This window comes from Rhinichthys klamathensis, unplaced genomic scaffold (assembly GCF_029890125.1).
Source record: "Rhinichthys klamathensis goyatoka isolate OS25496 unplaced genomic scaffold, OSU_Roscu_1.1 h1tg000446l_1, whole genome shotgun sequence".
NCBI classification, from domain to species: Eukaryota; Metazoa; Chordata; class Actinopteri; order Cypriniformes; family Leuciscidae; genus Rhinichthys; species Rhinichthys klamathensis.
Genome location: NW_026606941.1, coordinates 847578 through 862403, shown reverse-complemented (window position 1 = coordinate 862403; position 14826 = coordinate 847578). Strand labels below are relative to the sequence as shown.

Below are 14826 nucleotides of genomic sequence, written 5' to 3'. Positions count from 1 at the left end.
GGCTTAAAACAAAATAAATCACTCGGAATATTAACATGGACAGATGCAAATTGCTGATTCTCATGACAGGTACTTTTTTCAAAAGTGTAATTGCTCAAAAGTTTGGGATCAGTAATTTTTTAAAAAGAAAATAATACTTTTATTCAGGAAAGATACATGAAATTGATCATAAGTGAGATTAAAGACATTTCTGATGTTACACAATATTTCTATCTCAAATGCTTTTCTTGAGCACAAACATCAGCATATTAGAATGATTTCTGAAGGATCACTGAAGACTGGAATAATAGTGGCTAAAATATAGTAATTTTAATCTATTTTAAACTATTATTATATTTCACAATATTACCGTTTTACTGTATTATTGATTAAATAAAGGAACCCTTGGTGAGCATAAGAGACTTCTTTCAAAAACACTAAAAATTCATGCTGACCCCAGACTTTTGAATGATAGCGTATATAAATTATTTAATTAGTATTTTTTAGTATTTAAAGGGATAGTTCACTTTGAAATAAATTTTTGATATGTTTTAGCTTACCTCAAGGGCATCCAAGAAGGTGTCTTTGTTTCCGCAGTAATTTCAATTTTGATATTTTTAGGTCAAACCGTTCTTGTCTGTCAGTCATATAATGCAGGTCTATGGTAACTTCCTCAAAGAGCATGCACAGAGAACTCCAAATTAAACATGATTTAATGACTCGTAAATGTAAGTACACATTGATGGCCTAAGACACGAAACGAGCGGTTTGTGTGAGAAAACGAACAGTATTTATATTGTTTTTACCTCTTGTAACGCACAGACCGAAGCGCCCGCGCCCTCAGATCACTTGGACGTGGCTGTGGTTACAAGAGGTAAAAACGATATAAATACTGTTCGTTTTCTCACACAAACCGCTCGTTTCTTGTCTTAGGCCATCAATGTGTACTTACATTTACGAGTCATTAAATCATGTTTAATTTGGACTTCTCTGTGCATGCTCTTTGAGGTGGTGACCATAGACCTGCAGACTGACAGACAAGAACGATTTGACCTAAAAATATCAAAATTGAAACTACTGCGGAAACAAAGACACCTACATCTTGGATGCCCTTGAGGTAAGCTAAAACATACCAAAAATTTCAAAGTGAACTATCCCTTTAAGTATTTTCCAGGGTTATTTTTATTATCGTTCTAAAGCACACATTTTCTTGTAGGTGTATTTGTTGACAGCATTGTTCCAAAAGAAGGTACAAATAAACCCAGGAGAGAAGGAGAGTCTGTGACACTGAGCTGCACATATAGCAGAAAAAATGTTTACCTGTACTGGTTCAGACAATATCCTAATGGAGAACCTCAGTATTTGCTGTTTAAAGATGCTGGCTCGTCCAATGAAGGGAATGTATCGGACAGTCGTTATAAGTTAACTATATCCCCTACATCCACTTCACTCACTATTAACGATGTGAATCTGTCAGATTCAGCTCTCTATTACTGTGCTCTTAAGAGTAGGAGCCCAGTGATACAAAGTCCACAGACGCTTTACAAAAACACACACAATTAGTGTGTCAGTTATCCACCACATCTCTGTGTCTTAAACCACAAGACAACAGGATGTGCTCACACCTGCTGAAGAAGAAAAAGGAAGAAAAAAACAGTCAAATGCACCCTCTTCACCTCTTTTATTGGTTAGGTCCACCTCTTCAGGCTTCCTCTACTTAGTTGTTGTGAACCTAAAGCAATTAATCACAAAAGTGTATGGTGGCAATGCAAGTATTTCTTTAGTGGCATCTACTGTACAACTATGGAAGTGCATTTCTCAGGGAGTTTAAAATAAGAAAAAACTGTTTATATTTAAAAATGGGTTCCCATATTTTGCAGTTTGTGAGCTACAGCTTTAAGGGGAGGGACTAACTAGAGATAAAAAAAAAATGAAAAATGAAATGCTTTCTTTAGTACTAGCAGGTGTTTCAGATTAACTTATATCGTCCTGAAAAATGATACTCTTTGTTTTTATTGTGCTCTCCTTTGCAAGTATGTATTCTGTTCTAGTCTGTCAGGATTTTTCTTTATTGCTTGTTTGTCCTTTTTTCACTTTTAAGATTAACATGTAAATTTTTTAATTTTTAATTATTAATTATTTTTTTCTTTCTGCAGGTGATATTTTTGGGAATGTCATCACGCCTGTTCAAACTAAAGTATATAGAACAGAAAATGAAATGATATCCCTGTCGTGCAACTACTCCTCTGCAGTGAGTCTATATTGGTATCGCCAATATCCAAGATCAGCTCCTGAATTTCTTTTCGTCATTCTACATGCAACTGGGAAAGTTTTACAGAAGTCTAAAGTTGTTGATCTAGATAATCGATTCTCTGGAAAACTGAATAAGGAGAAACCTCATATGTATCTCGAAATCTCTTCTGCTAAAGTGACAGACTCTGCGATGTACTACTGTGCCCTGGAGCCCACAGTGACAGCAAAACAAACTACACTGAACAAAAACCCTCCCTATAGAGGGTGAACCACCGTCAACGCATCACAGCCAACCAGCAGAAATATTGGGGGGAAAATATGTGAACCATATGGAACCATAGGCCTAATTAAGAAAAAAATAAGTGAGAATGGTAGCAGTGGACTTCCTTCAGTGAGATTAGATTGCCATCTGGTGGGCTAGTAAAATAAAAGCCAATAGCGATGCACTCATTTTTTCAATCAAGTTCTAATTTCAAAATTAGTCAGATTGATTGCAGCTGGTGAATTTTGCTTTTTTAAGAAATCAAATGTTTAAGCTAAAAAGTGTATCTTTTATTGTTTTAGTTTTGGAGGTATAGAATATTGATTCATCAATAACCTTTGGCCATCTAATTAAACTAAATATGCCAATTTCTGTCGAAGAGTTGTTCCGGTGCAACTGCAAGAAGAAAAAAAAACATAGAAAGAATATATTAAACACAAAATCAGCAACACTTGCATGGAGATTTTGGTTAATTTCTCCATTCCTCAAGTGTTTTTGGGATTAAAAATGTAATTATATGTCAAGAGGCGGAGCTTAACAAAGGCCTGTAAAACACAGACTAGTTCAGTAATCATCACAAATCACGGAGGGAAGCAGGAACCTGTTCATCATGTTCACTTGTGTACTTATATTGCTGACTTTAACTCAAGGTAAAATCTTACATCATTATATCACAATATCTCATTTTAAACATGCTGAAATAGGGTTTTGTTGCAGGTAACAGAGCTAAAGATGCCATCACTCCATACAGTGATGCAACATTTGCCACTGAGACTGAGAGTGTTAAACTTTCTTGTAACTACACTGGTTCTGTTGACAGTCTTCACTGGTATCGACAATATGCAGGTTCACCACCACAATTCCTCATACTGGACTACTATGGAACAAAGACTCAAGCTGATCCTCCAGTTTCTGGAATATCCATTAGCCACAGAAAAGAAGCCAGCAGTGTGGATCTGGAGATCTCCTCTGCTAAAGTGACAGACTCTGCTCTGTATTACTGTGCTCTGCAGCCCACAGTCACAGGAAACACTCAACACACCATACAAAAACCTGAAAAACTTAAAGCAAAAATTTGTAATGATGTCTAGCCATCTATAGAATATATAATTGAGCTATTGAATAACTATTTGATTATTAATTTACTGTGAGCTTTGTATTCAAAAATACAGATGTACAATGTTGATTAAACCCATTGGTAATGTTTATGAATTTTAAATTGAAATGATTAGACAAGATGAATTTAAAATTGTTAGTCAGTAAAGTCACACTTTATTCTGAAACAAACTGTCATGCTTTTCTTTCACTGTCTTCTTGAAATGAATTGTTTTCCCATGAAAGGCAATATAGTGTAAACCTGGGAAAACATTTCTGTTTTGTGACAACAAAGGTTACCATAAATTCATGTTCACTATTTAGTTGAAGCAATTTATTTGTCTCCATTATGAATGCATCAGTTTTGTAATACATGTAAATGTGTGTCATCTGCCACTAGAGGGTGAAGTTGGAACAAAAAAAGATAGATGCAACTGAGAATGACTATTTCCTTTCAAAATGCTCATGGTTTTTTACCTTTAGTTTTACACACAGAATATTGGTGACAAAGTAATCAAAGATATCAAACACACAACAAGACATTAACTCTGAGCTAATAGATCAAGTTCAATAGATCAAAAATCTCAGTTTTAATGTAGCAAGACAGAAGGTGGTTTAAATATCAGAAACCCAAACCACACCCACATTTACAGACAATATAGCTGCACAAATGACTCTCCGTTACATTCATACATTTACCTTTCAATTTGAAATCATAAAGCATATATTCATGATGGAGAGATGTATCCTACTGATTCTAACAGTACCAGGTAAAGTGCACTTCATATATCAGCACTAGACTAAAATATATTGAGGATTCAAAGTGTTAATTATGCACATTATTTAATAGATAATGCTGACATCATTGTTCAATTTAATGTTGTTCATTTATAGCACTGTAACTGTTATAACAACAGAAAGGATAGTTCAATATTATTAATTCTCTTGCAGGTATATTTGCTGACAGCATTGAACCAAAATACAATGATATGATCAGAAGAGAAGGAACGTCTGTGACACTGAGCTGCTCATATGATACAAGCAGCAGTAATATTATGCTTTTCTGGTACAGAGAGTTTCCAAACAAAGAACCTCAGTATTTACTGCGGAAAGGTGCTCAATCATGGAGCCATATTGAAAATATACCAGATCCTCACTTTCAGTCGACTACATCACAAACATCCACTGAGCTCATTATTAATAGTGTAACACTGTCAGATTCAGCTCTCTATTATTGCGCTCTGGAGCCCAGTGATACAAAGTCTATGTGAAGCTGTACAAAAACTGAAAATCATTTTTCATTTGATCTTAAGCCACATCAAACCCACAATCTATAACTCACACAATATAATTACACTTTTGAAGACACCTGTGTGTGGTTACGGAAGAACATTTAGTTCAAGTTATAAAGGCAAATTAGATGAAAATGAGAAGAGATCAAAATAAAAGAGACATAATACATATTCGATTCTCCTCCTTAATAACATTTACAATACAATCAGCTGGACAAATGTGACTTACCATTACATTATTATTTATTACTGCACATTTCATGTAGTGCCCCATAATACAAAGTGCCTGAGAGGCTTTACAAAAATGTACATGAAATCACACACAATTATTGTTTTAAAGTTGAACAGTATCTAATAATCTACAAATAAAACCACTGCTGTTATTTACATAAGCCACAAAGGCTCTGTGAATAACAGGATATGGTAATGTTCCTGTTCAAATTTAACTGAGATAAAAGAATAATGGTTTCATTGGGTTATTATTGATATAAAAAAGTGACTGTTATAGTGTTCTTGCTGGTGTTTCATAAATGATAAACTGCTCCTTCATTTGACTTTCCCTGTCAAAGTGAGTCAATGTATAAGCAAGTTAAACATGTTTCTATTGTCACTGATAAACTTAAAGAACAATAATAAAATATCACTCTTGCAGCAGATTATTTGAATATGAAGACTGTAGCTTTAAGAGGAGGTGCTACAGCTGAAGACATCCTCTGCAAGACAATGAATGAATATTTACTTCAGTAACAACACTGTCCTGAAGATGAACTGAACTAAAACATCATACATGATGCGTTTAGTTATGGTTTTGCTTTGTTCTCTAATATGTAAGTCTATTCCAAAGTGTCAGGCTTTAATCATATTTCTTGTTTGCTGTTCTGTTGTGGCATGAGACATGTTAATTTAATTTTTTTAACTTCCTGCAGGTGTGAGTTTTGGGAATGTCATCACACCAGTCCAAACTAAGATGTCTGGCACAGAGGGGGACAATATAACTCTGTCCTGTAGCTACTCCTCTGCAGTTAGTCTACAGTGGTATCGCCAATATCCCAACTCAGCTCCTGAATACCTTTTAGTCATATTTCATGCTACAGGGAAGGTTTCTCAAAAGTCCAAAATTGTAGATCTAGATCCCAGATTCTCTGGAAAAGTGAATGACAAGAAAACCCATGTGGATCTGGAGATCTCCTCTGCTAAACTGACAGACTCTGCGATGTACTACTGTGCCCTGGAGCCCACAGTGACAGGAAACTGAATATTACTGTGCAAAAACTGTAGAAAAAGGCATAAAACACATCATATCCCAGTTCAATTAAACATTTGAGAAATTACATCAACAGATCAACTTGAGAAAATAACAAGTGTAAGATAATTTATGTATTTATCCTTTATAATATATGTTAATTTCTGTGCTTTATAAGAGGGTTCTGGCAGAAGGCGGAGCTTAACACAGGCCTGTAAAACACAGACTAGTTCAGTAATCATCACAGATCACGGAGGGAAGCAGGAACCTGCTCATCATGTTCACTTGTGTACTTATATTGCTGACTTTAACTCAAGGTAAAATCTTACATGTATCATTATATCACAATTATTCATTTTAAACATGCTGAAATAGGGTTTTGTTGCAGGTAACAGAGCTAAAGATGCCATCACTCCATACAGTGATGCAACATTTGCCACTGAGACTGAGAGTGTGAAACTTTCTTGTAACTACACTGGTTCTGTTGACAGTCTTCACTGGTATCGACAATATGCAGGTTCACCACCACAATTCCTCATACTGGACTACTATGGAACAAAGACTCAAGCTGATCCTCCAGTTTCTGGAATATCCATTAGCCACAGAAAAGAAGCCAGCAGTGTGGATCTGGAGATCTCCTCTGCTAAAGTGACAGACTCTGCTCTGTATTACTGTGCTCTGAGGCCCACAGTCACAGGAAACACCCGACACACCATACAAAAACCTGATGATGTCTTACAGTTTGATTCTGATGTTACATTCAAATTCATATAAATATTTACATTTTCTGGCTGGTTAGAATTTCTTTAACTTTATGTACATGCATTGATAGATTCAAATTATTTTATTAGAGCATTTCAATGAACATTGATGGAATAACAAACTATATTCTCAGATGTGTCATGTTTAAAAATATATATAAATAATCATCCATCACATTCATCATCTTTTTCAGATTCACAAATTGTTAGACTTGGGGACGTTGTCAATGAGTGAATAAATATTTGTTACATCACCTCTGGGGGGTGCTGTGTACATTAAAATATTTCAGAGAGGATACCCAACTGTCTCTGTAATAAATGTGCATAAGACGACGGTCCCTTTACCATCTGAATACATCTTAAATTTGGTGAAACTGTCCTTAACTGTCATGAAAATAAAGCCACAATGCTAAAAATCCTAATAGTCTAAACAAGCTTCATGTCCTCAAAGCAAAATATAATTACTTGGGTAAAATATAAACATGTTTCACATAGAATTGTGAAATTTACTGAAATGAATCATTATGTGACAGATTTAAAGTTATGGGTATAGGCCTAGGCCTAAAGATTTAGTTTTTCCTCACTCATTGCACTTGATCAATAATTTATAAGATATCAATCAACATACCATAACAAAATGTGACAAGACTGCAATAATGCTACAAGCACAAACCTCACTAATAATAAATATTCTAACTCCACTAAATAGCCTATTTTGTTTAGCTTTGAATGATCCTTATAGTAAGATAATGAACATAATCAAGTCACACTTGCTGATTAAACTGAATTAGTGGAGAAAAATAAATACGTATTCAACAAAAAGCATAGTTAGTTTTTGAGCCATTCATAGACTGAAGGAAAGACATAAGGAAAGACAGAAAAGGAGGTCTAAATAAACCACACCCACATGAAAGCTTCACAATACACTACTACAATCATCCATTTACTGTTTAGCTTCAGTTTATAAAGCAAGTTAGTAAATCTCAACATGGATAAATGTTTTTTGATGATTCTTATATCTGTGCCAGGTATAAAACGTTTAATCTAAACAGACTCAAATATAATGTACATTTAAAAAAAAAAAATTTGTTATTGGTATTGTATATATTTGGTATTATTTTTGGTATTGTAATTTTCATTTATGTTAATGTTTGGATAAGTAGACAAGCCTTCTGACCTGTCATGAAATCTGTCTAATTCTCTTGCAGGGTTTTTGTCTGACAGCATTGGACCAAAAGACAAGGAAACTAATATAAACAGAAATGAAGGAGAGTCTGTGACACTGAGCTGCTCGTATGAGGCAAGCAGCACTTACATCTATCTCTACTGGTATAGTCAGTATCCTAATAGAAAACCTGAATTTTTACTGTGGAAAGGTGCCCAGTCAAGGAGCAGTAGTGAGAATATACCAGACCGTCAACGGTTTCAGTCGACTACATCCCAAACATCCACTGAACTCATTATTAACAGTGTAACTCTGTCAGATTCAGCTCTCTATTACTGTGCTCTAAGTGTAGCAGCCCAGTGATACAGAATGCCTGAGAGGCTTTACAAAAACTCACATGCAGTTTTTGCCTCGATTCAAATCAGAATTAAACCACAACTTTATCTTGTGTAAACCACAAGACAATATTGTGACACCTGTTGGGAGAAAAACTTGTGTGCTAGGAGGAAACTATAAAGGAAGATTTTAATTCATTGTTTGTGTCATTCCACAGTAATCCTTTCCACAAAAGAGACTGAGAATAAATTGTCCTTGCTAAAATCGCAATAAAACTAAAAAGTATAAATATTAAGCATAAATATAAATATATTACAATTTCAGTTTTTTAGTGCTATCATCATCAGTAGATATACACTGACTAAAATAAAGAGACCAAAATAGAGAACATCAAATTTTCCATGTTTCTCTACCTTCTGCACAAAACACGGGCTATTAGTGGTACTACAGTAAAACTCCTGACCTATGTCCTCATATCTGACACATCTATCAAATGCTATTTGATTATTATTATGATTATGGATTCAAAGCTGTATGGACTGCAGCTTTAAGGGGAGGAGTTCATTTGAGACCATTTCCTTTACTTGACAAGGAATGAATGATTAGACGAACAGCAGTTTGTGCAAAATGATTGTCTGCTTTCACATTTTCCTTTGCTACCTTTGTGTACATTTTATGGATTAAATATACTGAATTATTTTCATTACAACTTTAAACTAACATCATAAGTGTTATGATGTTTCAATAAATGATTGCATGTTGTATGAATTTTGACTCTTGCAGGTGACACTTTTGGGAATGTCATTATCACTCCAATCCAAAATGAGGTGTTCCGTCTAGAGGTCTGGTCTTGTAACCACTCTTCACTCTATAGTGGTATTGCCATTATCCTGGACATGCTCCAAAATATATATATTTTCATTCTATATGCTACTGGGAAAGTTACACAAACATCAGAATTTGTTAGTGTACATCCTCAATTTCCAGGAAAACTGAATAAAAAAAAAAACTCATGTGGATCTGAAGATCTCCTCAACTTAAGTGAGGGATTCAGCGATGCACTACTGTGCCATGAAGCCCACAGAGACAGGAAAACAAACTACACTGTACAAAATCTCCAAAAGGTCACACATCACATCAAGACAATATCAGAAAACTGCATTCTGAAAGACTCAGACAACTGGACATTAAAGAGTCTCTTAAGGAGTGAGTGTCATAAGTTTTAACTCGTGTTTTTCTTCAAAGAGCCATTCTGATCAGCATTACAACAAAACTTCTGACCTGTGTTCATGTTGACTCCATACTTTCGCTCAGTCTGTTTTTCAATGCCGTTTCAATTGCAGCTTTAAGGGGAGGAGCTTGCTTGAGACACCTTCTGTTTGACAAGGAAAGAATGCAAAGTTTAGCTGAACAACAGAACTACAAATTCATCATGCTTATCAACATGTTGCTCTTCTTAACTGGTCTGATTTGTTCTCTTATATGTAAGTATTCCATTGCAGACAGAATATTTGTTTGTCTCTTCTATTACTTTTCTTGTTATTAATGAATATGTTGTTTGTTTTTATGTACATTATATTTTGATTCTTGATTTTGAAGGTGGCAGTTTTGCAAATATCACGCCAGTCCAGACTGAAGTTTATGAGAAAGAGGGAGAAAATGTTACTCTGTCCTGTAACTACTCCTCAGCATCAACACTACAGTGGTATCGACAATATCCCGGATCAGCTCCAGAATTTCTTCTGGTCATTATACAGTCCACAGGAAAAGTTTCACAAAAGTCAGATATTGTGGATCGAGATCCTCGATTCTCTGGAAAAGTGAATAAAAAGAAAACCCATGTGCATCTTGAGATCTCCTCTGCTAAAGTGACAGACTCTGCAATGTATTACTGTGCCATGGAGCCCACAGTGACAGGAAACACAAGAACTCTGTACAAAAACCCTCTCAACACCAACACCATATACTGGTGAATGTACAGTGCAGTACAGTACAATGCATTACATGTCTTCATAAAATATCTGCAAATAAATAAAAATTAAAATAAAACCTTGTCCATATAAATACATGTTTTTTAGAAGCAGTCAAGAAAATAGTTTTCATGCAAAAAAACTGAATCACAAGAACACTACTCAAATACATCTCAACAACTAATAAAACTTTTAGTAAAAATAGGCTTTTATGTACAAGAGTACAAATTAATTTCAGAAGTTTAGTACTTTTATGATATTAGCTCGCCACCTGCTGGAAATTGTAGGAACATCATAGAAATCTTAGAGAAATGCAGATGAATCATGTATGACAAACAGCTGACATCATTTGTACTTCCTGCTTTTGCATTCACCCCAAGACATTTAAAGATCAACCTCTCAAGAAAGAAACATTAAGACTTATCTGATGTGATCATGGAAAGAGTCCAAATGGCCAGTCAACAAATAGAAAAATATCTGGTGATTCTCCTTATAGTATCAGGTACAATCCAAAGTTCCAATACATAATTTGCATGCTTATTCAGATCTTTAAATATCTATACATCTTAATTTAAACAAATGTATATTATTAAAACAATTCCCCTCCAGGTGTTATCTGTCAGGATCGGATTGGACCCAGTGACCAGAGGACCAGCGTTATTAGTACAGAAGGAGATTCAGTGACACTGGAGTGTACATACTATTCAAGCAGCAGCTATGTTCTCCTTTATTGGTACAGACAGTTTTCTAACACACAGCCACAATTTGTGCTGGTGAAAGGTGGAGGATCAGAGACATATGAGAATATACCAGACCGTCGATTTGGATCAACTACATCCCAGACATCCACCTCACTGACCATTACAACTGTAACTCTGTCAGATTCAGCTCTGTATTACTGTGCTCTAAGAGTAGCAGCCCAGTGATACAAAATGCCTGGCAGGCTTTACAAAAACTCACTCAGAAAACTTGCTTTGAACAGTAAGTTATCAAATTAATATCAAACCACATTTTTTTTCTTTATAACCCCCAGAGCCCAATTGCAGGATATGGTAACACCTGTTGGAAATAAACAAAGAGTTGCATGTAGGCCTAACCTAGGCTGAAATGTTTACATCAGGTAGGTAGTGATGTGACAGTTGAACCGAGGCGTCGGAGCTTGTGTCGAGAAAAAATGGGCGTGCCAGATGAAGCCGCGATTCGAGGCCTGTGTTGTTAACGTGAAAATCACGTGATTAATGACAAACGAGGCCTCGGTTTGTGTGGATACGTCATCGGTTCGGTCTGAGTGTCGCTTCCGGATAAAGGGGGTTCGAAACTCGCGCCACCTTCTGGGTGTTGCAGGAGTAGTAGAAGCATATGTAGTAGAGTCAGAGTTAGAGAAATCTCATTGTCGTTATTGTGTCATATATGTGTTAGGGCTGTATATTATTACATTATATCAGGTTAGAATAGTTATTAATAATAATGAATAATTGTTATTATTAATTATAGTAGCTATATTATAGTCTTGTTATATTAATTAGATAAGATTATTTGGATTGCTTTGGATTTTTGGTAGCTTAGATTTTTGGATCTGGACTGGACTGCTTTTTAATTTGGATTGCCCTTTTGGATTTGTTTGCTTTTTATGACATCTTCCTTTTTCATGGTAATGGAGCCAGCAAGAAAGAGGAGATCCTCCCCTGTCTGGGCTCAACAGAAGCATCAGTATCTTCATTTATACCCGCTGGCACTGACATTTTATGTTCCCCTGCATCCTCTGTTCCTTGTGAAAGGATATTTTTCCAAGGCTGGTGAGGTTTTGTCCAAGAAGAGGAATTGTCTAGACCCCAACACTTCAAAAAATTCATTTTCTCAATAAAAATCTATTGCAATCCTTCCATCATCCACCCCAAACTGTGGTGTTTACTGCAGTTTACTTTATTACACTTCCTCGAGTCCCTCCACCATAAGCACTGCACTCAACACAGTCACTTTTGTTGTTCATACTGTCCCTATTCAATATTTTTTTGGAATAATTAATTAATTGTGTGTGACAGTTGTCTCTGTACAAGTAAATGCAGACAGAGAAATATACACGTTTTATTTCATACCCAGGCAATGGACAAATGTCTGCACAGATCTCTTTATTATTGCAAATGAAAGGTTACAGAGACATTAACTCATATTTAGAAGAAGATAAATAAATAAAACAGTGCGGGAGGGGGGCGGGTCATTGGTTCAGAATGAATTAATTTGCCTGCAATTTCTTTGCACAGTAGCTAGGTGTCACTAGTGAGCAATGCTGAATGAAGCTTCGAGTAATGAACCTTTGGGTGAAGCAATGGACTGCGAGGTCTCAGTGGTTCAGGAAGCCTCATCTTGCCATCACTACTGCTTGCCATGCATGGTCCATTAATGTTTGAACGAAAAAGTTGTCCACGTCTGTCGCCATGGTTACTATGGCAGGTTACTAAGCGGAAACCAGGGATAACTCGGATATTACGTCATTGACAGGCGACAAGTGAACAGGGACGAGCAATTATTTAAAATTAATTTCTCTGAAATTAAATATCTTTGGGAACTTTTGGGATATTGTAAGTACACAACTGCAGGAAATATATCATACTGTGCAAGTCATTTTTGGATATTTTATTACAAAAATCGTATTGTATTTAAGCAGGACTGTGACGCTATTTTCTTCTGGAAAGAAACTTTGTTGTATTATTTTCCTGTTATCTCTATAAAGCTGCTTTTTTAAACAATCTGTTTTGTAAAAAGCGCTAAATAAATAAAGGTGACTTGACTTGACTCACTCAAAGAAATTCCAGTCACTTGTCGCCAACTACTGTTTTTGTGTTTGGATAATGGGGCTGCATCATTCTGCATTGTGATGTGGTAACATACTGTCATGATGGGATGAGCCAATCAAACACTAACAATAATGCCCTTACTTGTAATGCCCTTGCATTTATAAGAAACTGACAGAACAATCAAAGGATTCGCTGCTCAATGGTATAATTACTGTACAATTTGGAGATGTCTACATCACTTCTCATCTGTATCACATTGCTGGCAGGTACAAAAACACTATTACTTCAACATCTAACAAACAGTTTAGCATTTTCTTGGTATGTCTATTGATGTTTTTTGCAGAAATCACTTTCTGTGCTGAAATTGCAACAAAGACCAAAACTATCACTGGTAGAGAGTGGGAATCTGCTACTCTCACATGCTTGTATGAATAAAGCAGCTCTCATATTTTGCTCTTTTGGGGTAGATCCCAAGACAGGCACGTGAGTTTTACTGTATAAGGGTGCACGATCAGAGACTGGCTTTCAAAGCATAGATCCTCCTCACTATGATTCTGCAACTTCAAAGACATCCCCTTTTCTCATCATTAACAATCTAAAGCCGGAGGACACTGCTTCCCACTACTGTGTGCTAGAAGAAGCAGTATTGTACTGTACTACACTTCACACAGTAGTGGGAAGCAGTGTCCTTCACAATTTGTACAGTACAGTTTTTATCAGGCTGTACAAAAACTCACGTTCAAACCAAAAAGGGAAGTTTTCTTCCCTACAGTAAATAATAGTCTGAGCAGCAAGAGATGTGGTCACACCCGGAAAATGGAAGATTACAAATTTACTGTGTAAACCTGAAGGCCTGATGATCATGAATTTCGGGCTGATTAATTGTCATACAAATAGTTGCGAGTTAATTCTGTTTTTTTTTTTTATGTTACTTACAGTGTAAAATAAGTCATTTTATGACTTGGAATCTTATAATACAAAAATTATAATAAAATAGGCCTACATGATTTACTTTAATGCTGTGAAAATCTATAATATAATATAATATAATATAATATAATATAATATAATAATGCAGATGATTAAACCCACACAAATTAATTTTGTAGGAAATGAATACCTTTGACTAACTTAAAGGTACAATATGTAGGATTTTGGCCACTAGGCCAATGTTATATATTTTGTTTAGTTGATTACTACTTACAATATCCCAAATGTTTCCAACTATTTGTAAATCGTGAGAAAATTGTGATTTTAACCAAGGAAACGGGACGTGTGAGCTGGGATGAGGAGTCGCCAGTCAATGGTGTCATATCCGCATTACCCTCGGTTTCCTCTCGTACTGTCATAGTAACCATGGCGACTATGGTTATGTCCACCTAGCAGGACGCTCACGCTTTTGTTGTTTTGTTCAAACATTATGGACCATGGCAAGCAGACTTTGTTCGCGACTAACTTCGATTTGCTAGTCTCATATAGCCAACAAACCTAACTAACAACATTCAACACACTCAAATGCCGTTTAGTGTGATAGTGTAACTGTTAGAGCAAGTGAAACAGCGCTGTGTTACCTCAAGTATAATTCTTCGTCTAATAAACTGACCTGTGAGAGTATTAATTCAGCACTTGCATGTAGTTCGGTAGAATGAAATGTCCTTATTCCTTTATATCCGTG

At 35.7% G+C, this 14826-nt stretch overlaps 6 gene segments (V, D, J or C); all 6 read left to right on the top strand.

The window, feature by feature from the left end:
* The first annotated feature begins 1952 nt into the window (after positions 1-1952).
* Positions 1953-2514, top strand: LOC130071549 (T cell receptor alpha variable 8-6-like). The segment is given in 2 exon segments: positions 1953-2012; positions 2136-2514. Coding segments are annotated over 2 exon segments (402 nt in total).
* A 536-nt stretch (positions 2515-3050) lies between these two features.
* On the top strand, positions 3051-3913 carry LOC130071546 (T cell receptor alpha variable 9-2-like). The segment is given in 2 exon segments: positions 3051-3144; positions 3212-3913. Coding segments are annotated over 2 exon segments (414 nt in total).
* Positions 3914-5683: 1770 nt separating this feature from the next.
* On the top strand, positions 5684-6136 carry LOC130071584 (T cell receptor alpha variable 18-like). The segment is given in 2 exon segments: positions 5684-5708; positions 5808-6136. Coding segments are annotated over 2 exon segments (354 nt in total).
* An 11-nt stretch (positions 6137-6147) lies between these two features.
* Positions 6148-6898, top strand: LOC130071583 (T cell receptor alpha variable 9-2-like). The segment is given in 2 exon segments: positions 6148-6441; positions 6513-6898. Coding segments are annotated over 2 exon segments (426 nt in total).
* Positions 6899-9792: 2894 nt separating this feature from the next.
* LOC130071582 (T cell receptor alpha variable 9-1-like) lies at positions 9793-10359 on the top strand. The segment is given in 2 exon segments: positions 9793-9870; positions 9986-10359. Coding segments are annotated over 2 exon segments (426 nt in total).
* Positions 10360-10777: 418 nt separating this feature from the next.
* LOC130071551 (T cell receptor alpha variable 18-like) lies at positions 10778-11299 on the top strand. The segment is given in 2 exon segments: positions 10778-10858; positions 10966-11299. Coding segments are annotated over 2 exon segments (384 nt in total).
* The last annotated feature ends 3527 nt before the right edge of the window (positions 11300-14826 follow it).